The sequence below is a fragment of the Mus caroli genome, unplaced genomic scaffold (genome assembly GCF_978045245.1).
Source record: "Mus caroli unplaced genomic scaffold, Mus_caroli_1 scaffold_18, whole genome shotgun sequence".
Lineage (NCBI taxonomy): Eukaryota > Metazoa > Chordata > Mammalia > Rodentia > Muridae > Mus > Mus caroli.
Window position 1 is genome coordinate 47,054,552 of NW_028227273.1, and position 24,436 is coordinate 47,078,987.

At 52.7% G+C, this 24,436-nt stretch overlaps 4 protein-coding genes across 16 annotated transcripts in view; 2 read left to right on the forward strand and 2 right to left on the reverse strand.

Annotated features, from left to right (window-relative positions):
* Positions 1 to 452: 452 nt before the first annotated feature.
* Positions 453 to 16,004, reverse strand: Frs3 (fibroblast growth factor receptor substrate 3). Of its 2 annotated transcripts, none has more exons than XM_029471140.2 (7): positions 15,913 to 16,004; positions 7,478 to 7,621; positions 6,063 to 6,151; positions 5,040 to 5,226; positions 2,961 to 3,122; positions 2,019 to 2,173; positions 453 to 1,789 (listed from the first exon to the last, which is right to left on the reverse strand). In XM_029471140.2, the coding sequence occupies exons 3-7, from the start codon at positions 6,126 to 6,128 to the stop codon at positions 878 to 880; spliced, it is 1,482 nt and encodes a 493-aa protein (XP_029327000.1). In that variant the 5' UTR covers positions 6,129 to 6,151; positions 7,478 to 7,621; positions 15,913 to 16,004; the 3' UTR covers positions 453 to 877. The 2 variants fall into 2 exon arrangements, with proteins under 2 accessions (XP_029327000.1, XP_021004705.1); XM_021149046.3 differs by lacking the exon at positions 15,913 to 16,004 and adding an exon at positions 9,731 to 9,925.
* On the forward strand, positions 10,087 to 16,547 carry Prickle4 (prickle planar cell polarity protein 4). Of its 3 annotated transcripts, none has more exons than XM_085833312.1 (7): positions 10,087 to 10,493; positions 12,528 to 12,672; positions 13,525 to 13,632; positions 14,282 to 14,422; positions 14,723 to 14,926; positions 15,525 to 15,729; positions 16,171 to 16,547. In XM_085833312.1, exons 2-7 carry the CDS (start codon positions 12,541 to 12,543, stop codon positions 16,491 to 16,493), a joined length of 1,113 nt encoding a protein of 370 aa, XP_085689438.1. In that variant the 5' UTR covers positions 10,087 to 10,493; positions 12,528 to 12,540; the 3' UTR covers positions 16,494 to 16,547. The 3 variants fall into 3 exon arrangements, with proteins under 3 accessions (XP_085689438.1, XP_021042107.1, XP_085689439.1); XM_021186448.3 differs by having other exon boundaries at positions 14,285 to 14,422; XM_085833313.1 differs by lacking the exons at positions 10,087 to 10,493; positions 12,528 to 12,672 and adding an exon at positions 10,915 to 11,141.
* A 266-nt stretch (positions 16,548 to 16,813) lies between these two features.
* Positions 16,814 to 18,262, forward strand: Tomm6 (translocase of outer mitochondrial membrane 6). The gene is made up of 3 exons (XM_021186447.3): positions 16,814 to 17,102; positions 17,693 to 17,793; positions 17,977 to 18,262. Exons 1-2 carry the CDS (start codon positions 16,975 to 16,977, stop codon positions 17,787 to 17,789), a joined length of 225 nt encoding a protein of 74 aa, XP_021042106.1. The 5' UTR covers positions 16,814 to 16,974; the 3' UTR covers positions 17,790 to 17,793; positions 17,977 to 18,262.
* Positions 18,263 to 18,264: 2 nt separating this feature from the next.
* Positions 18,265 to 24,436, reverse strand: part of Usp49 (ubiquitin specific peptidase 49) — a 77,823-nt gene continuing 71,651 nt past the window's right edge. For 7 of the 10 annotated variants that reach the window (XM_085833305.1, XM_085833306.1, XM_085833308.1 and 4 more), the window contains one exon: positions 18,265 to 24,325. In XM_085833305.1, the coding sequence (XP_085689431.1) occupies positions 24,032 to 24,325 (294 nt within the window). In that variant the 3' untranslated portion in view covers positions 18,265 to 24,031. The remainder of the gene's footprint in view (positions 24,326 to 24,436) is intronic. The other 3 variants (XR_015045992.1, XM_085833310.1, XM_085833311.1) reach the window with 3 other exon arrangements.

Consider the following 24,436-nt stretch of genomic DNA (forward strand, 5'->3'; position numbering starts at 1 on the left):
CTGTGTGAGGAGAGGCTGTGGTCTACCTTCCGCTCAACATATATTCTGGCCAGCAGTGGCCCCTGGGGCTTGCCTGGAGGGGCTTCAGAGTCTTGTGAAATGTCTCTCCCCCATTTCCGGTCCGTTGTAGCCCGTAAGGTGAACATCATCTCTTAGTTCACATTTCTTCCCAGGCTCCCTCTGCATCTGAGCTCTCAGCAGCGAGCTCCCAGCTTAGCAGAAGCAGAGCTTGTCCATCCCTGGAAACCTTTACGTTTTAGGTCAGGGCTTCTACACTTGATCTTAGCCAAAAGGCCGAGAAGCGATAGGCCAGGGCTTCTTAGAGAAGAAAAAGAAATAACCGCAGACTTCACACCCCTCTGAATTTGCCATGAATCCTCCCTATCTCTGTGGGGTTGCGCCTACCCAGACCCTGCCAGGAAACACTGCACAGACGAGAGCACTCACTGAGCCAGAATTTAAAAATAATTATATTAATAATAAATATGTTAAGTTACACTTAAAACAATAAATAGAAAAATAAACTGATAAATAAAATCAACAGGTACAAAATATCTCAAAACTCCAACAAAAAAAGGAAAGGGAAAAAAAACTGAAAGCACAAACACATGGACAGCGGACGGACAGACAGACAAACGGACATTAGGGGAAGGGTGCGAAATGCAACCTTGAGAACCCTTCACAGTTTCCACCATGGCTCCCTCCTCTCCGGCTCCCCCTCTCCTCTCCCCAGCTTGGGGAACTGGACACTCAGTGGCTGATATCTTTGGGGACTCCGGCGATGCAGGGAAGTGTCTCTGCAAAGCAGCTGAGAGTCCTGGGCTGGTGGGTGAGGTGGAGTCCCCTGCTGTAGGCAGAGGCAGGCGGAGGCCCAGGTCTACAGAGGCAGGTCGGTGCTGTTGTGCCGAGTCTTCCTGACCGCGCCGTCATCTCGGGGCAGAGCCCTCTGCAGGTCGGACATGGCCGCCGTTTTCTTGAGGTCAATCACGGCATACGAGTCTGAGCTGCGAGCGGGGTGTGGGGTGGGCCCAGGAGCTCCAGACACTGAGGGGTTCTGGGGCCCCTTGGGACGGGCTGTACCCCAGCCCTTGAGCTCCACCTGGATGTAGTTGAGCTGCCTTGGGGGCTCAGGGCCCTGCCGGCGGAAATCAAAGTTGAAGACCCGCGGGGAGCCACGTCGGCGGGTCAGTGGGACAGGGAAGCCGCTGTGGCTACGGGCGGAGGCCCGCGTGCTGGTGGGTTTCTGTAACGGGGTTTCATCCTCCTCGCCATCAGGGAAGCCATTTGAGGACGGGGTAAGCCCGTCCCTGGAGTCCCCATCATCCCCAGCCTCCCCTCCCAGCTGTTGACCTTGGCTCTCCCACACAGGGGGGAGTGGGGGTAGGTTCTCATAGTGCAGCAGGGCCGCCCGACGGTGGGCCAGGCCACTCCACCCTCGCTCCTCAGGGCTCAGTCTCCAGCCAGCCCCTTGCTGCAGGCCCCCGCTGACGTTCTCGTAGGTGCATTTGGGCTGGGCTGGACACTCGGAAGGGCCCTCGTTGTTGTTGTTGTGATGGGAAGGGTCCTGCATGCCCGGGCAGAGGCTCTGGCACTTCATCACCTGTCGCCGAGCAGGGGTGGGGCCCAGCACGAACTTGACCTGCCCTGGCTGCAGCAACACCTGTGGGTCTCGCTGGTCGGAACCCTGTGTCTGTGCTGGGAGGGGTGCCCTGCCCTCAGGCAGTGGCTGCAAGCAGTGGCGACTTCTGCCATCCTCGTCCCCAGTTGGTGTGTTGACATAGGTGTGAGACTACAGGCAGGGAGAGAGATGTTAAGTGAATCAAGTGGTTCCAAGGACTGGGAGAAGGGACAGGGCCAGAGAAGTCAGGAAAGAGCCAGAGTTTCTCCTGCGGCCTCCAACCCCCCCCCAATAAGCGGCCACTCCTGCTCTGGTAGAGGGGGTCCCTATCAAGTCTCTTCTGTTCTCCCAACCTTCCCTAGGTCCCGCCCACCTAGAGTGCCGCCCACCACCTGCACACCTGCTCCTCGGAGGCAATGAGGGTGTGGGTAGACTCTTCCCCAGGCGAGGGGTGTCGCAGACTACTTGTGGAGGGTCGTCGAGGTGCGGAGGAGAACCGTGGGCCCTCTCCAGGGCAGCCAGGGAAGCCATTGGAGAAGCCAGAGACCGTGTAGCCTGGAGGTGGGTTCAGGGAAAGCAGTCAAGGAGAGGGGTATGGGAGAGCTGACAGTCATTTGCAGTCACATGCACACATATTTGGGGTGCCCCGCAATCCTTCCAACGGCAAACAAGAGGCTCTCACGGCCCTATTATCACTCACTGCACTGACTTGGCAGCCCCCCATCCCCCTACACCTCTGCAATCAAACCCTGCCCTGCCCTCTGAAGCCACCCCGAGGCTGGCTCAACCTCCTACTCTCTCATAGACCTCATTAAACACTGATGGCACACCTGTCACCCCTGGACTGTCCTATGACCAGGCAGGCTTTGCCAGGGAGCACCAGGAAACCTCACCCGACACAGGGGCCATTTTAGCCTTTCTGTCTCTTACAGGGAGTACAATGAGCAGGCAGGGCTATGTGGTCTGACTCAGCAGCCATCAAGAACAGATCATGGGAACCTCCACACCAATGTGAGCAGCGATGGCGTGCCAGCCAGCCAGAAGTGTCTTTTGTATGTGATCCAGGCCAGTACACGGAAGGAGGCAAAAAGCTCCAGACTGCTGTTTCTATGGCAACCCAACGTCTTCCTGTCTGCTTCCCAACCATCAGTTGACCCAAGGCGCAGGCCTCTGCAGCTCCAGCTTGAGTCACCCAATTGGCCCTGCCCAGGACTGATCCATCCTCAGGAATGGTTCTGACGACAGAAGAGTGTCCAGGAAGGCTGGCTCACCCCAGCTCTCCCATACCTGCTCTTTAGCTCACGTGTGTATATGACAGGATGACTGCGGTGGGGTCTCTCACCGGCGGGCTGTGGGGGCCCTCGAGGCAGGTCCAGCTCTGGTGGGTGGCTGCTCCGTGTGATGATGACCGGCTCCTCCATCACGTTGATGCTGTTACACTGCATGAGGTCCTGCAGCAGGTTGAAGATATCCTCTGCCCTCGAACACTTGAATGCAAAGATGCCTGGGGAAGGTGAGGAAGCAGTGAGGGCCTCCAAGACCCGGTTTTCCTAAGGATAGGTGCCTTCTGGGGTGGGGAGAGAACCATGGGTAGGTGCCCCATCTTCCTGTACCCATCACTCTCTGCCTCCCAGCTGCCCCCTCAACCCTTCATCCAGGGTATAGCCAACTCTACCCCATGTCTACTATCTCTGAAGACAGATGGGTCTGACCTACTCCCAGATCATTCACAGACTGACTATTCAGACCAGAGGCAAAGACCCCCTGTTTCCACACAGGTTCCTCTCAGCTTGGGAGAGGCAGAGCAAGGCAGTCCAGTACTCCTCCTGCAGCAGGTCTCTAAGCACTTCCAAGTGTCTGTCTGCAAAGTGGCAGCACTTGACTGAGCACCTGCAACTCAATGGCTCTGAAGATGCCAGCCTGGGGATCTGTAACACAGGCCTATGGGACTCAGGGGCAGCTGAGGGGGATGTGTGAGGTCGTGCACACATCCACAGCAAAGATAGATGTTACCAGGTACGGTACCACATACCCACAGTTAATCATTAAGTTCAAGGCTGGCCTGAGCTACCCATGAAATCCCTGTCTCAAAAAGCCAGGGTATGTATGTATGTATGTATGTATGCATGTATGCATGCATGCATGTGGGTTCCTAGCATGTACACAGTCCTGAGTTTAATCCTCAGCACCACACCCACAGAATGATAGATACAATTAAACTGGGATATGGACAATGAATATTATATTACTCTTATAGACTGCTACCCATTAGCTCCAGTACAGGGTAACTGAAGTTTGTATAAACAGGACGAGAAAGACGGCATGACATGTAAAAGCTGGACAAGACCTGAAGGACAGAAGTGGTGATACGTGGCTGTAATCCCACACTTGGGAGGTGAGACGAGAGTCCCCGTGAGCTTGGAGACCAGTCAGGACCACATATAACAAGACCATCTCACAGGGGTGGGGTGGGAAGAGGAGGAGGAGGAGGAAGTGGGAAGGAGGGAGGGGGAAGGAGGAAAGGAATGTGGAGTGGTGGGGGTGCAGCAAAAGTCTGGCGTTAGGAGGAGCCCTGAACTGGGAGCTCAGACAACTCATCTCAGGTGCCAAGTGCAGGTCAACCTCACCAGGAGGAAGGTGGCCTCTGCCTCACCTCTCTGCTCACACGCCATGTTTGCCTCTACCACAGGGATGAGGTTCATGCCAGGAAAGGCCCTTCAGCAATCAACCCAGAACACGCATTGCTTTGTGCTGTCTTGGGAGAGACAGCTCTGTCTGCGTGCAGCACAGTCCCAAGAAGGACTCCTTGTGCTGAGCATGTGTGGACCTAAGAAGCAAGGCCAGACCTCATGTCCCAACCTCAAGCTCGTGAGCAGCCTGCCAGTCCCTGGGCCCTGGCTGTAGAGGGCACCTGGGCAGGGGATACAGTATACTCCACTGCCTACAGGTGAAGGTGGACAAAGGTCAGGCTCTGGAAGGTTACGCTGTATATGAGAGACCCAAGATCCTGCTGCCCATGTCTCTGTGCAAGCTCCTCAGCCCTGAGTAGCCAGTCTCCTGCCTGACTTCTCTTCCACTGTGCACGGAGGCAGCTCAGGAGGAGTTTTCCTATGCAAAGGCAATAAAGACCTTGGAACCATGGCAACAGTGGAAAGAGTTGTTTGTCTTTGCTGCATAGCCTCTGATCCAAGAGCACCGGCTCCTTCCAGGGACTGGAAGAACAGCAATGACTGAGGCATGGAAGAGGACTGGCCTAGGTCCGCATGACTTTGCGATAACATGCTCCGGGCCTTTGGCTGAGACCGCTCCCTGCTCTGAACAATACCACCAAGTCCCATGTCTGATGGTAGGGTGTTAAGGGCCATTCTTCGGTTCTGTAACAAACTCCTGTCCTGTCCTGGAGGGCAGGGCTGGTACTCACCCTGGCCTGTCTGACAGCGGCGGCCACTCTCAAAGGAGAAGAGATTGGAGTCGTAGCCATAGCGCCGCAGGCAGAGGTAGGGCCAGCGGACAGCTTCCCGCTGGTGCAGGTGGAGTACCAGCTCACTCTGGGTTAGCTCCATCACCCCCGAGCCCAACTCCACCCCTTCGTCATCCACATTGGTCACCTGTAGGGACAAGTGACCCAAGGTCAACACGGAAGCTTGGAAGTGTCTGCGAGGGACCCTGGGACACTGGGCTGCGGTGTCATGAAGGACAAGAGCTAGGAGACTGAGTTGCTCCAGGCTGTACCAAAGGATCCCCTGGTCACACAGAGCAGTGCCATGGGTCACAGTTTTCTGGGGACAAGTTTCTCCTATGAGCCTCAGCTCTGTTGTTTGTACAGACAAAAAGGAAAGAGGTCAGCAGACGACCTCCCAGGCCAGGTGGTTAACTGTCTAATGTTCAAGAACTTCCTGGGCCTTAATATCCAAAGGCCAGATAGCAATGTGGAAGGGTTTAACTGCTAGTTCAAAAACTAAAGATCTGTTGACAGGCCCAAGGCAGAACAAGTACAGCCAGCCTCCAGCCCCACAACTGTGCAAACTTGCTGAGGGTTCCCCTCCAGTTGGGCAGGAGAAACACAGGCCCAGAAAAAAACCCAGTTGTGAGACGACAGCGATTCCTATGGGATGTAGGCAGCTTAGGTTCAACACCAACCCAGTGTTTCTTATTGTGCTATGTGTGCTCTACTTAAAACACCTTATTCCTGAGAATGAGAGAGAGAGAGAGAGAGAGAGAGAGAGAGAGAGAGAGAGAGAGAGAGAGAGAGAGAGAGAGACTGAAGATAAAAAACAAGGGTTAGGTTTTTTTTCCCCCTCACACTACCTCAGAGGCCCAAGAGCCAAGCATCAGGTGCCTTAGTGGGCGCGCAATTACAACCTGTCATTTTCCTTTCCCCAGAGATACAGGAGGCCTAACCTCAAGGGGCCAGTGGGAACTTGAGTGGAGAGGGTCTGGGTACCTTGAACTTGGTAGGGTGGTTGTGCGGCACGCTGTCTCTGTGCAGGCAGCTCCAGCAGCTCCCCATGGTGTCAGAGCAGCCTATCGGCCCTAGGGAAAGACCCGAGATGAGCAGGTCACCAGCAGCCCTGCCAAGCTGCGCTGCTCTGTGCAGAGCACTGCGCAGTGAGTATGTCCTCTGTCCAAGAGGCTGTATGACACAGACACACCCTGAGGGGATTCTCACTCGATCCATGGCCAGGCACACTTGGGATAAACATTAATTCCAGTTAGAATGCTGCGTTAAGGATTCCTGCAGGTGGGGGCAGGCTGGTAAGGTTCTCAGAGGTTAACATTCAATCTGGGCCCTGGCAAGTACACAGGAGTTTGACCCGTGGGGTGATGTGGATGGAGTCTTGGGTTAGGGAAGCAGGATGGATGTAAGGAGGTGTTGGGAGTGGCTGCCTCGGTTGTGCGCTGGCCCGGGAGGTGCTCATTAGGATTCGGCAAACACAGCGTCACGTGGGCGTTCCAGGCACCATCTTGTCCCTCTCTCCCCGTCAGTTTTCACCTTAGCCGTTGCACTCCAACCTTCCCCCTCTTTCCTCCCTTGCCATTATCTCCCCATTATCCACAGAAGATAATGTTTCTGCTGTTCTCTTCAAGTGGGCTAGTGCTGCACTGTGATCTTCAGACACACTTTAGGACTGAACATTGGGGTTCACAGAGACCCCCTTGTGTCTGCTTCCCAAGCTCTGGGGGTCCGAGGTGCACACTCTGTTTCTTCAATGAGAAGAACAGAAAGTGCTGGGCCCTGGCGTGTAGCTGGCCAGTAGCAGGGTACAGCCTTTCTTTGTAGACAGATTTGGTTCCCAACACTCTAAAACAGCTAAGGCTGAGCTTTCTTCCCAAAGGCCAGATCAGAGATAAGAGACCTCAGCTGGTTTTCCCCTCCAGGACACTGGTAATCGGATGACATGTCACAACCGACAGGTTTCTGCCTTAATATGGAGAGGACAGCATTGAGACCTCTGTGACCTAAGGGAATGAGACCTACACGGAGAGATCCCAAACAGAGGTCTTGTTGTTGTTTTGGTTTTAAAGCTGAGGACCCAATCCAGCACTTCACAGTTGTTACTCAAGGGCTCTAAGGTGCTCCTAGGCCCCAGCCAGATGCTTTAAGAGGCTCGCTTTGATGGGGGACTTTTGGGATAGCACTGGAAATGTAATTGAGGAAAATACGTAATAAAAAAAATATTAAAAAAAAAAGAGGTTCACTTTGCTGCAAAGAATATAAACAAACAAACAAACGAGGCAGTGGATTATCCAGGAATGTCTACTGCTGCCGTAGAACCCGAGCCATCCAGCTGCCTGTTCCCTCCATTCCTCCTACATGAAGAGACTCTCCAAAGCTGACACCTAAGCCATGTTCCTTACCTCACCCAGGCCATCGGGGAGCTGACCATGGGAGGGGCATGGGAAATGGTTCCTCCTTTATTCCCCTTGTCCTTGGTGGGGTGTCATGGCAGAGTGTCTGCAGAGATGTCACCTGGATCCCTGGGGGTCACACCTGGGGCTCACCTAGCACAGGAGACAGAGACCACACATTAATGGAGACCCATTCTCAACCTCAACTCTTCAGGAAACAGACTTGTGATCAGTGTAGCCCACTCGAACTGATTTGGTCTAGGTTCTAGTGAGTCAGAAAGACCAATGAGCAAAGCAAGATTATGGATGAAAAGACCACAAATTCTCAGTCCTGAAAGGGACTTCTTAGGACCAAAGACAGTGTGAGGTGCCCAGTACCTTCAGTTCAAAGCCCTCATTGGAGGCCCCTCTGAATCCTCCTAGAATATTGCCTAGCAGGGAGGTGGTGGCCCACGACTTTAATCCCAACACTCAGGGCAAAAGCAGGAGATGTCTGAATTCAAGGCCAGCCTGGTCCACGGAGCCCGGGCTATACAGAAAAACCCCATCACAACTTCCCCTCCAAAAAACAAAACGTCCCCAAACAAAACAAAACCTCAAACAAAACGTCCCCAAACAAAACAAAACCTCAAACCCAAACACATCCCCTGACCACTGCAGGGGATTTTAACCCTATAAAAAGCTTGCTTTCGCCAGGCATGGTGGCGCACGCCTTTAATCCCAGCACTCGGGAGGCAGAGGCAGGCGGATTTCTGAGTTCGAGGCCAGCCTGGTCTACAAAGTGAGTTCCCGGACAGCCAGGGCTATACAGAGAAATCCTGTCTCGAAAAAAACCAAAAAAAAAAAAAGCTTGCTTTCTCAGAAGAACAGTATCACTGTGGTAGCCCAGCAAGAGTGCCAGCTTAGGACTCTGGAAACCAGCATTTTAGATTGTTTTGTTGCTATGATACCTGGCGTAGGGGGCATATCATTCTCCCTCCACCATTTCTACTCCTGCCCCTAGGGTTTTGTTTTGTTTTGTTTGTTTGTTTTTGAGGAAACATCTGTCAACTATGGGAGTTCTAGTTGAGGTAATTTCTAGACATAGATATAGGGCTGGAGAGATGGCTCTGCCCTTAAGAGCACTGGCTGCTCTTCCAGAGGTCCTGAGTTCAATTCCCAGCAACCACATGGTGGCTCACAACTATCTGTAATGGGCACTCAATGTCGTCTTCTGGTGTATCTGAAGACAGCGACTGTATACCCAAACATACGAAATAAATAAATAAATAAATCTTTAAAAAAAAGAAGTAGCTATAAAGCACTTCACATTTGGATGCTGGACAGACTTTCTGACCCTAGTGTCAGAAAGGTCCAACTATAATAAGAGGTAAATTGATTAGCTGAGACCTAGGTAGATGAATCCACAAAACAGGACTCTGAAGAAAACCCTTGAAATCCCACCTTCCTGTTCCAGGAAAACAGTACTTCCCAGGGTCCCCCGAGTCCTGCATCCTTCCACACCTCTTAGGCAAAAAAAACCCCACTCTTGGTCTGGCTTATTCTTTGGAAGGAGGAAGCAGGCTGAAGGAAGTGTGCGCAGGCTAAAGGTAGACACTGGAAAAAACATGGGGGTATAAACTATCAACAGGGAGTTGGGAAGGGGTGTGAAGTCAAGAGCTACTGGATGCAAGATGGGAGAGGGATTGCATCTTTCCGACACCCCTCTTTTTCTTTGAGATATCAAACACATTATCAGATGACCCATCGAAGGGGATTATACTGGGTGGGATGGGGGAGGCTGTCTGAGGTAGGTAGGTTTGGGTACAGGCACTAGACGGAGGTATGAGATATGAAAATGTATACGAAGCCTTGGGAGAAGATGGGCTGCAAAAAGCATGCAAAGGCTGAGGAATTTCAGGGTTGCAGAAGCCTTTGGGCCATTGAGCAGAAAACGATGTGACTGTGGGCGGTTCAGAGGGTTGGGAGCGTAAGTGAGGGGGTTCTGCGGGATCCCGAAGACCCGAAGGTGTAACTAGGGGGAGAAGAGGGTGGGGTCTGGGAAGCGAAAGGCAGAACTGGTAACGGGAGGTTTTCTAGATACCCAGACAGAATGCGGAGGTCGCGGCCGCGCTCCCAGCCTGGATCCCCGCCCCCCAGCTCCCGGGTCCGCCGCTAGCCCGCCCGCTTGGAGCTTTCTAGGGTAGAAGCGGAGACTGCGGTGCGGCACGACCCGGCCTCGGTAGAGCCGCCTGGTCCCCGCCCCGACGCGCCCCGACTCACATCGCCCCGCGGCCCAGGCGGCGCCGGGCCCCGCTCCCGGGTCCCGCTGCAGCAGCCGCCGCCGCCCGCCCGCAGCTAAGGCCTCCCAGCCCCGCCCCGCCTCGCGCCCGCGGGGTCGGAGGTCGCTGACTGCACCAACGAGACGCTGCGGGCGGACCGACCCGAGCCGGGGCAACCGGCACGCAGCCTAGAAGGTCCCTTTGGAGGACTTTGCTGCAGTCGGGGACAGAGAGCATGCGCAGACGCCAGAGGGCGCTCGGGGCCCGCGACTGGGACTCCTGAGGGGCGTGGCCTGTTTGGAGAAGGGGGCGCGGCGGGGCGGGGCGGGGACCGAGGTAGGGACAATCTCTCTAGCAGAAGAGAATCACCATAGCAAAGCGGATCAGAGAAGACTGGACAAGACTCGGAATCCAGGAGGGGAAGTGGCGAGGGATCTCTGGGGACAAAGGGGAGGGCTGTAAAGGCCCGCAGAGGGGCGGGGCTTAAGACGGGGGGCGGGGCGGGCCTGGAGAGTCGGGACAGTTCGCAGCTTGGCGGCGGTGCATCGCGTAGCCAAGTCCACCGGTGCCTGTGCCCTTCCTGCCCTGAGACCCACAAGCGCTTTCCTCGGTGTGAAGCACCCGCCTTGTCAGGGCCACTTGGGGGCGCGGCCGACGGCAGATCTCTTCTGTGCTGCGCTGGCGCTTAGCCACGCAGAGACCCTTTCGGATTCTTGATTCCCACTCCTAAACCAGCAGCTAGACAGGGACCCTAAGCGAACTCGGTAAGCACGTGTTGAGCCTCCCTCCGCCTTGCAGATGGACCGGCCAAGTTTTAGGAAAATTTGGGGGCTATACCTAGAGGCCACTTGGTGAAAGCGTACACCCCCCCACCTTTCCTCTGGGTGTTAGGAACACCTTCCCATGTCTACTGCTCTCCAGTCTCTAGTGCCTCTCAGGCTCATTCTTCCAAGGACCGGTGTTGTTTGGGGAAGGTCGACCCCCGGAACCTAGTTGCATCTGGGGGAGGGCGGTGGGAAGCCAGTGTTCGGCCTGCTCTTACCTGAGAGGAGAGAGGAAGGGAACTATGGAAGGAAACCAGAATGTTAGTAAGATGGGGTCTAATGGTAGCGGGAGGTGAATTAGGTTGTCCTTGGGTGGGGGACAGCAAGGGTGTTGAGTAGAAGTCTGTTTTCTGATAGTTATTTCTGTGTTGGACAGTTCCACGCAAACTAGAACTGATCATGAGGAGGGTACAAGTCCTCTTCTGGGGCCCCAGAACCTATCCCCCCCCCACACACACACACCCTGACTTGTTGCATGTTGAACCGGTGCTAAGGGGTGTGGCTGTTCCTAGCTCTGAGTGTGGACAGTCCATTCTGGCCACCTTCCACAGGAAACCTGACCTGAGGGACAGAAAGGGAAGGAAGCAGGTGGGTGGGGAGCGGGGAATAGGGAAGGGTGGCACTGGGTATAGGAAGGGGGACTGAGGGAGCGCTTGGAGTTGGGTGGTACTTAGATGGTTATAAACTGAGCCTGCTGCCCATCCCCAAAGCTCAATGATTTACTGGCCGTCCTCCTGAGCCCAGCTGCTGTCAGACTCCATCCCAGTTCTAGAATAATCTCAGACACTGAATAAACATACAAGTTTGCTGTGGCTATCCCCACCGGACACAACCCAGTCCTTCACCTAGAATTCCTGTCCAGGACCCCAGTTCTCCCTGGCTACTATGTTTCTTCTTGTTCACTGGTCTCAGCCTGCAGACCTCACTGAGGGCAGAACTCATCTTTTCTACACTTCAGTAGCTAGTTCCACTCAAGGACGCTGTGATCCCATCTGGACTGTGGCTAAACCGGTGCACTGGGCCTGTTCATTAATTGCTGCTGCAAAGCTGGCTGTGGTGGTGCCTGCCTTGGATCTCAGCACTTTGGAGGTGGAGGCAGGAGGATCAGGAGTTCAAGGCCAGCCTTGGCTCTGAAACCCTGTCTCAAAAAAAAAAAAAAAAAAAAAAAAAAGGCTCAGTGGTTAAGAGCAGTGAGTGCTCTTTCAGAGGTCTGAGTTCAGTTCCCAGCAATCACACAGTGGCTCACAACCATCTGTAATGGGATCTGGTGCCCTCCTCTGGTGTGTCTGATGACAGTTTCAGTGTACTCATAAGCTGCTATAAAAACAGATGGCTATCTTTGGAAGATGGCTTACCTGGTTTATGAGAGGCTATGGGTCCCTCAAGGCATTTCGACTAGACGAGGAAACACTGAGTGCTAATTTAGGGCCATGGACTGTGCTCCACTTGAGAAGTCAGGGAAGGGATCACTGGTACAGGCCAGAGAAGCTCAGGGGGATTCCTGCTGAGGAGGCCTTTAACCAGGCCCCGGAATGCCATAGCTGGAAATGTGAAGGTCTGAATGTGGCTTGGTGAGGAGGCAGGTACTGGGGAAGGGTGCACTGAGGAACCAGGAAAGACAGGTGAGTAGAAGTCCAACCTGCCCAGAGGCTCATGGGAAAGCAAAATTGTTTTCTTCCACTGTTGCTTCCTCTTCTAGTCCATCCTAGCTTTGTAAGACCCAAGAATTTGAACTCTACAAACCCAGAGGCTAAACCATCTGGCTTTGCCATTTCTCATTGGGTATATATCACTGCTCTCTGAGCCCCAGTCTGGCCATCTGTAAAATGGGGACAACGCTACCTAAGTCACCCTGCTGTTGGCAAGGCTGTGAAATGGTGTTTGCAAAGCACTTTAGCTCACCTGGCATACTGCGAAAGCTTACTGAATGGAGTGTTCTTACCAATTGGGGTGTCCTTGTTTTGTTTCTTTCAGGCGACTATCACCAATGTCAGTTCAGAATTCTGACTGGTCCCTCCAACAGGACAATCCTATCTTCAGGGAGCCAGATCCACCAGTCCACACAGACAGTGACTCAGGCCGCCGGCCAGTGGAAGGCTATGAGGATACCTCTGCTCAGGTTGTAGGAGTCCCACTCTTTCTGAGACCGCCATGGTCTCATCCTCTGGCCCCCACTCCCCTCCTGCCGACTAGGTGATAGTTTGCATTTCTCTTTCTATTAAAACAAAACCATTGTTAGCCAAGTGTGACCATGCACACCGTTAGTTCCAGTTCTGTGAGTACAAGGCTAGCCTGGTCTCTATATTGAGTATCTAGTTCCAGGTGAGAGAGACCCTGTCTCAACCCTCCAACTTTTTTATTTATTTAGTGTGTGTGTGTGTTTGTGTGCGTGCTAGTGAGCGTGCATGCGTGCGTGCATGTGAGTTTGTCAGAGGACAACCTGTTGGAATCAGCTCTCTTCTTCTACCATGTGGGTCCCGGGAATCAAACTTAGGCATGGTGATACCTGGCTTTGCCTGCTGAGCCAACTTTCTGTTCCCCACTCTCCCCTACTTTGAGCCAAGCTCTTGCTATGCAGCCTTGAGCCTTCTTCAGTCCTACTTCAGCCTCTCAGTGGGTGGCATTATAGGGATGCACTGTTGCTCTGTAGGCCCTTTCTCTTGCCAGGAATTGGAGGTCCGACGTGAAATTACATATAGCACCTCTCCTAGGCCTGGCCTGAGTTGTCAGAGCAGATGAGAGGGACTTTGACCCCAGGGAAGAGGTGAATGGAAGAGCTTCAAATATGTGATGCAGTATTTGGGAGTTCCTCCCAGGCAGGCCTCAGATCAGGAGTTGTTCTGGCTTAGTGAAGAACTGGAAGGCTTTCCCTCTGGTGCAGAGGGATGCTTGGAGCTGCTGTAGACTGGAAGAGAGGTGATAAGGGAAGAGAAAGCCTAGCCCTCCCTTTTCCTCCTGTGTCCTTCCTCAGGCTGCTACATGCTCGAGCTTGGGCCCACCTTGCCTGGATATCAACCAAGCTTCAAACTGGCCTGGCTTTCGGACTCTCCTGCAGCAGCTTCCTCCACAGGACAGTGATGTGGGTCTCCCCTCTGATCCCCTCTCTCCCCTTCTTCCCTCCCTCTCCCCACATTGTTAATAAGTGGAAAGACTTTTGGTCTAGAATCCAGGGGTATTGACTAGAAAGTCCAGCTCTGCCACTAGCTGGTGGAAGTCATTCCCCTTAGCTTGAGTCTAATCACAGGTATAGTTAATATCTGTTCTGTGTACCACAAAGCTTACTGAGCTCAAGAACAAATGGGGAAATGAACATGAACGGCATTGAAAATCAAGAATGGAATGCACAAATGTAGAAATATGATCGTTTAGCATTTATTGAGGCCCCACCATGTACAGCCTAAAGGCTTAGACTTCACGAGGGGAGCCAAGGCAGCTATGAAGCAGAGAGAACTGACAGACCTGAAAGCGATGCTGAGATCTAGTTTCATGGGAACAGGAGCCAAGCTATCTGGTGACTGTGCAAGGTGCTAAGGGGCCCCTATGTGGTGGCCATTTCCATGGGCCCCAGAGTGAACAGAACGAATTGTGTTCTCTTCCCTTTTTTGAGCACATGGGCTGTTCTCTCCCAAGGCTCTACTTCTCTCTGACCCGGTATCCAAGCCTTACAGAGCTTTCTGGTCCTCGTGGTATTCTACCCTGAGGTCTGGGTGCATGGGAACCTGTTTCAGCAGGAACGCTACTGTCTGGCCCTAGGGGAGGAGGAATTGGTCCAACTTCGACTCTTCTGTGCCCAGCGGAAGCAGAAATCCCTGGGACAGGGGGTGGCCCGTCTACTGCCTCCTAAGCTTGAAGGATACACCTGTAAGAAGGTAGGGAGTCTGCCTCCCTCCTCCATCCCTGAGCCTTCCCCTTCCTCTATCCTTTGTTCTCTTGCTTCTGAAGAAGGGCCTTGGGGGACTTTGGTGGAGAAGTGGTTTCAGGAGCAGTGATTTGGTAAATGTTAAAATGGAAGCCAGGTTGGGGGGGGGTGGCCTTTCTTGGGGGAGGGGCCTGCAGCACATATGAGAACAGTCAGATTGGGGGTTGTGGTAGAATAGCCATGAAAGGCGCTAAGAAGCATCAGATTCTGATCAGCTCAGTGCCCCCCCCCCCACCCCCCTGCTTGGCAGTGCAAGAAGCTACTGGATCCAGGGGAGTATGGAGTGTTCGCGGCCAGGGCTGGTGAGCAGAGCTGCTGGCACAGACCCTGCTTTGCTTGCCAGGCCTGTGGCCAGGGCCTCATAAACCTCATCTACTTCTACCACGAGGGGCACCTGTACTGTGGCCGTCATCATGCGGAGCTCTTACGACCTCGATGTCCAGCTTGTGACCAGGTAGAGTACCAAGAGGAGGCACTAGGGGAGTTCTTCCCTGGGGGCCAGGAACACACAGGGACAGGGAACAGCTTGCTAGGCTAGAGGCTCATCAGAACTAGGAACCAGCCAGGGCCACCCCATTCCCTTTTGTCCTCTTGAGGTATGGGCCTGTGGGACCTGTTGCCTTTATTTATCTCTCTCTCTTCCCCAGTTCGAGCAGAGGTCCTTAAATTAGTTTGGACTCAGAACGTTTCTGGATCGTTGAGCAGGATCGTTTCTGGATCGTTTATCTCATCACTATGCCAGATGATCAATGCTGTGCTTGCCCAATTCTAGAAGGATCTTAACACCAACATGAAAGGCAGTATTAAATCTTGGGATAGGAGTTAGGGAAGCTCTGGGGTCCAACTTCGGGCTGGGCCACCTGCTACGTGGACGATCCTGCCCAAAGCCAATCACCCTCTCTGAATCCAAAAGTCGCAAAGTACTTCAAATCAGAACGCCTGTGGGCATAGCGTTAATGGGTATAAGGCCTGGTTATTGGATGGATGAAAGAATGGGTGAGTGAGTGAATGAATGAATGAATGAATGAATCGGTTTCCTCTCCCTCACCCAGCTGATCTTCTCCCAACGCTGCACTGAGGCAGAGGGACGGCGCTGGCACGAGAACCACTTCTGCTGCCAGGACTGCGCAGTGCCCCTGGATGGGGGACGTTATGCCCTGCCGGGGGGTAGCCCATGCTGCCCCAGCTGCTTCGCGAGACGCTACAGAAGTGCGGGCTCTAGCTCAGTAGGGGTAGCGGAAGGACAAGCGTCCCTTGGTAAAGGAGGGGACGGTGCAGATCTTAAGGGGAGGGAGCGGCGGCTTGGGCTAAGCATAGAAGGGGGTAATTTCCCAGACCAGAACCCCTCGCCCCATCCCTACGCTGTCCTACCCGCTCCAGCAACACCCAGTCCTCCCACCGCAACCCCCAGACGCGAGCATTGGGGCCCGCAGCTCTCACCGCGCGTCCCTGGCCTGCGAGCTCCAAAGGCCTCTTGAACCCACCCGGCGGGGCTGCGGCGCCGGACTCGCTCCCAGGCGGGGGAGGCGGTCGCCCACTGGTGGACGGAGGCGGGGGGCCCCTGGGGTAGACTGGCGGCAGCGGTGGCGCGCACGGCACAGCCTGGGGCGGGGCGGGAGGCCGCACGCAACCCTGGCCCGCCTCTTGCACAAGGACTTGGGGGCTCTGAGATGGGCATTTCTGATGGGTTTGGAACAGAGGAAGAAGGATCCGATCCAAGCGTCGGCTGGAACCGTGCCTCCTCGGATGACAAGATCACCTCCCGAGCTGCGCTTCTCTCTGCAGTTCCCAGCCTCACCCTGGAAACCCCGAGTGGGGCGTCCAAACGGCAGGATAGAGACGTCCCACAGACACCCTGGAGTCCCTTAGAGGACAGCCCCTGCCCCACCTGCTCCTCTTCCTCTGAGTCGGAAACCGAAGGCTTTTTCTTTGGCCAGCGCCTTCCAGAGCCCTGGAAGACCCCCGAAAACCTCCAAGCAGATGACAGAGACATCTCCAGGAAGCACTGCACTGTTTGTTAGTGGCGCGGCCTGGAGATCGGGGTAGTGGGATTGGGGTGGGGTGGGGTGGGGTGGGGGGACCTATGTAGCGAGATAACAAGGCTGTGCTGTGTAAAGACCAGAAGGCAGCCAGGCACGCGGGACAATCTCATTGATACTGCACACTCTCTGACCTGAAGGACACTTTCTTGGGAGCATCCCACTGCCCAGCGCCTCCAGGGTGAGCTAGCCCCTATCCGCAGAGGCTGGGCTAGCCTCACCGTCATCACCTTGCTTAAGCAGCTCGGGGAACGGATCCCCGTCCCTGGGAGGCGGGGCCGCGAGCTGGGGCTCCGCCTCCGACCAGGCGTCCTGGCTCTATGAACTCATGGAGGCGGTGGGGGCGGGCCTTCTCGCTCATTTCTTACGCTGATCGGCGGAAGTGCGGAGATCGGAAGTTGCGCGATAGGTTTGCGACGACCCGGTGCGACGCTGGGTGGGTACAGGCGTGCTCGGTGCTGGTATGGCTTCCAGCGGAGTGACGGTGAGCGCCGCTGGGTCGGCCAGCGAGGCCTCCGAGGTTCCAGACAACGTGGGAGACTGGCTCCGCGGTGTCTTCCGCTTCGCCACCGATCGGAACGACTTCCGGAGGTAACCAAGCCCGGGCCCTCTCTGGTCCTCATAAACGTAAACTTGTATTTCCTTACCTGGTGAGTCTGGCATGCATCCCCAGAGGTTTTATCGCTTTGAGAACCTTGTGGTCTCGTGGTGGCAAAAGACACCCTGTCACGTGGCTTTCAAGGTATGACGCTCCGGGCTACAGCCATAGTTCAGCCGCCAAGCCTGAGGATTTGGGATCCATGGGACCCGTAGAGTGCAAGGAGAGACCAACTCCTGCGGGTTGTACTGACCTCCACACGTGCGCTGTGTCACGTGCACACACATACACAAATTAAAGAACGTCATATTTTTTAAGAAGTCACCCTAACCTAGAAGGCAGGGAAGGGGTGCCAACGCATAAGCAAATTTTAGCCCCGGCAGAGTATTAAGTTGGCCTTGGCTTGTGTTAGAAGTAGATGTGAATGTAAAATTCTCATGTGCATATTAGGGGGACATACCCCTGTATCAGGTGTCAGTCAGCACCTCCAGAAGGTGGTGCTGAGAGGAAACTTGCCATAGTATGTCATCAGCTGCATGAGACTCTCGGACTGTAGGGTTAATGAAATGTATTCTTGATCCAGGAACTTGATCCTCAACTTGGGACTCTTTGCTGCGGGAGTCTGGCTGGCCAGGAACTTGAGTGACATTGATTTGATGGCCCCTCAGCCAGGGGTGTAGCCAGGTAAGACTTCACTTTCCCCTGCCTATTTCAGGAGTCCTAAAAGATGAAGACAGCAGTATGTTCTGTCAGCTAGTCACAGAAGTAGGGAAGATTCTTGGGGTAAAGCCTCGCTTGCCCTGGGGTTTCTAGGTGAGAGCAGTTCTCCTGTGTTTCCCCGTTTCTGATGCTGTTATCTGCTTACAGAGAATGGAACTCCTGTGTATTCAGACTTTCCAAAGACAGCCTACTGTCTGTGACCACAAGATCCTACCTGAGTGGCAGCTGACGTTGACTCCTTCTCCTTGCCTGAACCTCCCCCCACCCACTGTTCACCCCCCCCACCCCCGGCAGCCCCCAGTGTCGGCTGAGATGTTGCCTCTGCACGGTTCTGTGTGCGGTTCCCAACTTTGTGCAGAAGAGGGTCCTTGCCCTTGTCCTGAAGAGTAGTAATGGTTCTTGAAAAAGATTTCAAATAAAGCCTGCACATGAAGACAGGTATTTTATTCTTTTAATAAGAAACGTATTACAAAAACAAGGTGTGTAAAAAGTCAGTTTACAAAAATCAAATAAACATGACTTGTATTTCACACTCAAGAGACAGGCATGAGCCCCAGACATGCTCTGCAGTGGAGATGAAACGGGAATGGACCCCCCACTTCCCAGGGATGCACACGTGCCGCGAAGCTGATTCTTGAGCAGTTCCTACTGCTGAGTCTTCCTGGGGGAAGAAGGCGGTGGTGGTTGTCATTTTAGTTTGCCAGGTGGGTTCTCCAGGTACCAGGGAGGCATTGTAGTTGGGACAGAGTGAGATCTGGTGGCAGGAGTGGACAGTGATGTGTGGGTGGAGGCAAACGTGTCAGTGAGCACAAGGAAGCAGCTTCCTTCAGAAACAAAGGTGCTCCCTACCCCGAGATTCACACTGGGGCTGCTGTCTGGTGTTCTTCCAGGCGCACAGGAACCAGCACAGAAAGATTCCTGCACCAGGGAACCAGGTGGCGGTAGAGACGGGGTCTCCATAGTTTCATGTAGTTAATTGACTGGGTATTTTTTGTTTTTTTGAGACAGGGTTTCTCTGTATAGTCCTGGCTGTCCTGGAACTCACTCTGTAGACCAGGCTGGCCTCGAACTCAGAAATCCGCCTGCCTCTGCCTCCCGAGTGCTGGGATTAAAGGCGTGCGCCACCACGCCCGGCTTGACTGGGTATTTTAAAACTGTTTTTTATGCACCAGCCCCTTTGAAACTGGTTGTGGGTCACAGCATGAGTCGGAAAGGATTAGTGTGTCTAGGTCCTAGCTGCATGACTATTACAGATGTTCCTTATCATGGATCACTAAAGGAAACTGACAAAGCAGTTCTCCTGGACCTACTGGATAGCTCATCCAGTCAGTTCTCTGAGGCCTACCAGTATAGCTCATTGCAGAAAAGGCTTCAATTTGACCTCCAGAAAATAATTGGGGTTGGGGGAGGCATAATTAAAAGTGTTTTTTGTTTTTTTTTGGGGGGGGGTTGGGGGAGGGAGAGATAGCTGGTTCTTGTGCTGGTTTGTAGCCCAGGCTGGCCTCAAACTTAGCTACATAGTTGAAGATGGCCATGACCTGCTTATTCTGCTGCTTCCATGAACCGACTCTTAGGATCACAGGTACAGGTTAGGATTCAGGGCTTTACTATGCCTGGTTTTATGTGGTGTTAGCATCAGACTCTGGGCTTTATGCTTGCTAGGCAAGCACCCTACTGAGCTACATGCCTAGCCATGCATAGGACGGGGGTTGCCATTCTCTTGTGAATCTTTAGCAGGTAGGACCTGTGTGGGGATGGTTAGGAGAAACACCCTATGAGGGAACTCAGGCCTAGAATTTACCCCGGGATTACAGATACTCTGAAGAGGCAGGCTGGAGGCCTGGTGGCACACACTTAATCCCAGAGGCTATGTATCTCTAAGGCCAGCCTGTCCTACATAGTGAGTTCCAGGTTAGCCAGGGCTACACATTGAGACTTCCTTTAAAAAAAAAAAAAAAACGGGCTGGGGAGCCAGGGTCATGAGTATGAACTCGAGGACAAAGCTTCGGTTTGAAGCCATTACTTGCAGAGCCCCAAAAGGTGACCTGGAAGCAGCCTTGAGAGCAGTGTGTTAGACTTAGAACCCACACGACTTTGGCTACACTAGGAAAGAGCAACCTGATTTCTGGAGGAATAAAACCTTAAAGTGTGCTATGATCCCATAATTGAGCAGTTAATGACAAGATTTAAGTTAAAAGCCAGATGAGACAAAAACTTAAGACATGACAGCTTTCAGAGCTTAATTGAAGTTTCATTGAGAATCTAAGGTTTAATTCCAAGTAACTCTACTGTTGTTCTTTGAAGCCATAGTGCTGGCTGGGCAGCTTCATTTAAGCTGGCTTAGTGGAGCTGGGTGAAACCCAGGGCCTCAAGTGCTAAGTGCTCTAGCAATGAGCCATTTCCCGAGCTGCTAGTTGTATTTTTAAGTGAAAGATGCCAACTTAAGCATGGGCAGGTCTCACAAAGTGACCTGCCTGGATTCATAGCTACTGAGCCTTGGTGTAGTTAGAGTGGAGCACGGGTTGACAGGTACATCATAGTTACAGTGACAGACCTGGATGGAGAGCAGAGAGGAATGTAGAAGGGAGGCGAGGCTCACAGTTCTGAGAAGGTGCTTTTCAGTTTTAGTATTGACAAAAAAGACCCACATTTAGCTGACAAAAATCAAGTGACCCTAGAAAATTTCACCCCAAAGATAAAACTCTTCATCTAATTACTCTAGGAACGAAGCTGAGGGACCCAGTTACCGCGTATGCTTTGCATGGTAAATTCATGAACACTTGGTGAAGTTTCACAAGTTTAATAGAAACTTCAAGCTTGGAGTGAAAGAACTGGCTGGGACTGGCCCTGACGGAACACACTTGAATCTCACTACCTTCCTCAGCCAGTCAGCGCTGTCCAGGTTGTCATCTGCTCGGGAAGTGTTGAGGATGGTGGAGACGGGTCATTTCTCCATGATTCACTGCATAGTACACAGTGGCTTGTCTTACAGTCTGAAGGTTCACATGTGGGCATTGCTGTGACACTGCTTCCTGATGGTTCACGCAGACTCTACTGCCCTTGGTCACCTAGCTCCATCGTGATTTAGAGAAAGCCTTTTCTCATCATTTGTGCTCTCCCAACTAACCGGAAACCCTTGCTCACATAAACTGCAACCCCACATAGGATGTGATAGACATTCAAGAAAGGGTCACCCTCCAGAAAAGGCCAGCATCAATGTTCAGCATGAACAAAAGGCAGTGAACAACAGTGGTAGTAGTCAGACATTTGATGAATGATTGATTACAAATACAGTTTGGACATTAAAACTCTAGAACTTGCTGGTAAGAACAATTTACATTCGTAATAAGACAAAGAAAGGAATGCTCTAAAAATCTGATAGCATGTATCCTTTAAACACTACAGACCCATCGGCCACTTGACATAACGAAAAGGAGCCCTCCCCTTAACTCTCATGCAAACCACAATCAAGTACAAGGCACCAAATTTTATGAATTGTAGAAAATTAGTTCACAAAGCTTTATCAGTAAAACAAATATCAGATATCCTCCCACCCCCCGTCCCCCAAGTTTTCCTTCTTCACCATGGACCTCTCGGCTTACTCGGGCACTGCCGGCCAGTCCACCTCATTGGTTCTTCCCCTGAATGTGGATGGAGCTGAAGGCATAGCCAGAGCAGGGACCTCATACAATCATGGACTCGAGAGGCCTTGCCACTGTGAACAAAAATAAACTCTGCTATTGAGTCCATAGGACACATTAACTCTTCTACAGTTTCCAGTCTTATTCTTGACGTTATAAGAGACATCTAAAAGTTCTTCACTATGTGGCATTGCCCTCCCATCTCAGCCAGAGGGGCTGGGTTAAAGCTGGCAAGAGCTCTACCTGCCATGGGATGAGAGCTACAGTTCCTGGTGCCAAGGGTATCCCTGCTGGTTTTGCACTAATAATGGATGCTGCTCTTAGAGGCGACCACAAGCATGAGGGCCAGGCTAGACTGAGGTAAGAAGTCATTTTTGAGGGCTGGGGTGTATTTATCTTGGCTGGTTACAGCAGTAAGTAAACACACCAGCCAATCACAGGGTTCAGGAGGAGACTGCAGCCGGGAGAGCAGCACTGGGGGTATGTCCTGGAGTCAGCTAGTCAGGGTCTGTCTGTCCTTTGTTTTTAGGATGTTTCACTGTGATGCATCTGACACAGCACTCTGCTTTGGCTACGTAGGCACCGCAGCAGCCCTGCCCTACCCTGCACAGCTCTTCTGCAGCTGAGCTCTCCGTAAGCACCACACCCCTAACTCTGAGCTGCTGCTTCTGGAGCTGAGGTGTCATCTGTGGTTGCAGTGGCACCTTCATGTGGGTGGCTCAGTGGGGACAGTTGGTTTCACTTCTGACTAAGTGATTTTACTAATCTCATATGTAGGTGTTCAGGTCAGTTAAGCATTTGTTTTATTAAGTCCCTAATCTGCTTACCAGTCCTGCTGATAGCTGCTATAAAACTCTTCTTAACAGTTGGATAAGAATCCTTTAATGTTCCTGTAGGTGTTTACAGTGATTAATGTGTTTCCCCTCTAGACAGGCAGATCTGTATTCTCTGCCTGCAAGCAAGTTCTCTACACAGGGTTTCAGGTGAGGTGCAATCCAGTCTTCCCTTTTCACTAGTTTGCTGGTTTTGTTTTTCAAACAGGGCCTTACAATGTAGCTTCAAACTCATGATCCTCCTGCCTCAGCCTAACAAGTGCTGGCCTCCCTGAAGGGGTACAGCTTTACGTCAGAACCTCAGGCAGTGTGGCCAAATGGAACACCTTACAACAGTGTCCACGAGAGGAGCTGCCTGAGCAAAGCTCACAGAAAAGCCTGCCAGACAGTAAAAACCAAACAGCACAAAAATGCCTTACGGTATCGCTTCCAAAGAAAAGCTAAATATTACAGAAACCTCACAGTGTTGTTTGAATCCAGCATGTCGTCCCTATCAGGATGAGCCACTCTGTCTGATTTCTTCCATGTCTGATGTCTGGCAGGCCCACTGAGAGCTCACCTCAAAGCAGAACAGCAGTAAATACCAGATGTGCCTGAAGTGTGGCCATGCCTCTGTCACCTCCCCCCATGGAGTGATAACTGCTCTGCCTGAGCTACTTAACCAAAAGAGAGCATTCATGTGGAGGCTGTGGGGCGGGCACTGCAGTAGCCACTGCAAAGAGAAAGCAGCTTACTGTGCCTGAGAGGGAGGAAGGCCCTGAGCACCCGGATCCCATAGAGATGGAGTCAATTTTAGAGATGTGTTTTCACTAATACCAGAGTAAGAGACGAGTCTTGCTCTATTCCTCACGGACAAAGCAGCACTGGGATACAGCAGGCAAGGGTCAGTCCCTAAGCACTGCTCACACACTAGGGCAGTAAAAGCTCCCGGAGCCTGTGGGCACTGATGTTCTAGGGGCAGGAACGAAGCTTCATGCCACACAGGTGGGAGGGACCTTAGGGGCAGCCTTAGGGACAGCAGGCATTCAGACAAGCTCAGCTCATCTTCACTGCATTCTGAGAAGGCTTCTGACAACTGATCCAAAAACCAATCTAAACCAAACCATGACTTTGAGCCCAGGCCTTGCTACAGGATTGGGGAAGTCAGGAGTGTCCACGGCATAACACGCGTAGACCATGCACACACAGGTCTGTGTCCTTCTGACTGCCTCTTCTGAAGGAAGGAGTGGCTCAAGCCTCGGCCTCGCTGTGTGGAGTGACGAGGTGACAGCAGTTCAGGAGAAGCTGAGCCATGACAGACAGCCTTCCCATTGACATGGAGGAAGTCTGCTCCTTGCCCCTCACCCTTCAGCTGCTCTCTCCTAAAAGAGAAAGTCTGCAAGCTCTGCCCCTGGATGGTATATTACCTTCTTAGTGTGAGTAACTCCTGTGACTTCACCTGAGTCGGAACCAGTCTTTCCCGCCAGCTGTCAGCCCAGGGCCTCATGTACTCTGTGCAGTGCTTTGGGAAGGGCCTCATTAGTAGGGGACTCACAACAGAGACAGACATACTTGCTCTCCTGGTTGGCTGATGACTTACCCTGTCTCCTCTACCCAGATCCCTGTTATCCAGAAGCAACTGACAAAAGAATCTTCATAGAAGCTGCTCCTTTATAGTGTTTTTATGAAAGGAGGGGATTTGCATGGTTTCACAAGAAAGTGACTACCAATTTTTTGACAGAGCAGGGATCATAGGGCATTGTCTCCCCTAGACCAGTGAGGCAAACCCAGGGATCTGTTACTGGCAAGCCCAAGAGGAGACCTGGAGGCCGTTTTGATGCTTGCCTCCCAGTCAGGGCAATGTGTATGTTCTGCGTTCGTCCTTCCTGCTGGAGTGCACCTGAGCTTGGAGATGGGGTTCTGAGAGTTTTGCGCTGCCCTGAACTGTTCTTCGAGTGTAAAAAAGAATGTAGGCCTGGGTTTTGCACACTTCCTCGACACTGCATACATCCAGCTTTGAGTCATTGCAGTGGACCCAAAAACCTAGGAAGTCAAAGGAGAGAGAGAGAAAATGACAACCTAGTTTCCATTTTCAGACAGCTGCAGCCAGGAAATGAGGAGAGAGCAGTGGGGGAACAGAGCTGCCTTCTGATT

What these genes read in the sequence shown, in the direction of transcription:
- Frs3 (XM_029471140.2), bottom strand. Translation starts at nt 6,128, where the DNA reads ATGGGGAGCTGCTGGAGCTGCCTGCACAGAGACAGCGTGCCGCACAAC. An exon ending in AGGGCCCCCACAGCCCGCCG is followed by an intron (nt 2,174 to 2,960) that starts GTGAGAGACCCC and finishes ACCCACCTCCAG; the next exon opens with GCTACACGGTCTCTGGCTTC. An exon ending in TCATTGCCTCCGAGGAGCAG is followed by an intron (nt 1,790 to 2,018) that starts GTGTGCAGGTGG and finishes CCCTGCCTGTAG; the next exon opens with TCTCACACCTATGTCAACAC.
- Prickle4 (XM_085833313.1), top strand. Translation starts at nt 10,953, where the DNA reads ATGAGGAGGGTACAAGTCCTCTTCTGGGGCCCCAGAACCTATCCCCCC. An exon ending in GATGTCCAGCTTGTGACCAG is followed by an intron (nt 14,927 to 15,524) that starts GTAGAGTACCAA and finishes TCCCTCACCCAG; the next exon opens with CTGATCTTCTCCCAACGCTG. An exon ending in GGAAGGACAAGCGTCCCTTG is followed by an intron (nt 15,730 to 16,170) that starts GTAAAGGAGGGG and finishes GGTTTGGAACAG; the next exon opens with AGGAAGAAGGATCCGATCCA.
- Tomm6 (XM_021186447.3), top strand. Translation starts at nt 16,975, where the DNA reads ATGGCTTCCAGCGGAGTGACGGTGAGCGCCGCTGGGTCGGCCAGCGAG. An exon ending in GATCGGAACGACTTCCGGAG is followed by an intron (nt 17,103 to 17,692) that starts GTAACCAAGCCC and finishes TTCTTGATCCAG; the next exon opens with GAACTTGATCCTCAACTTGG.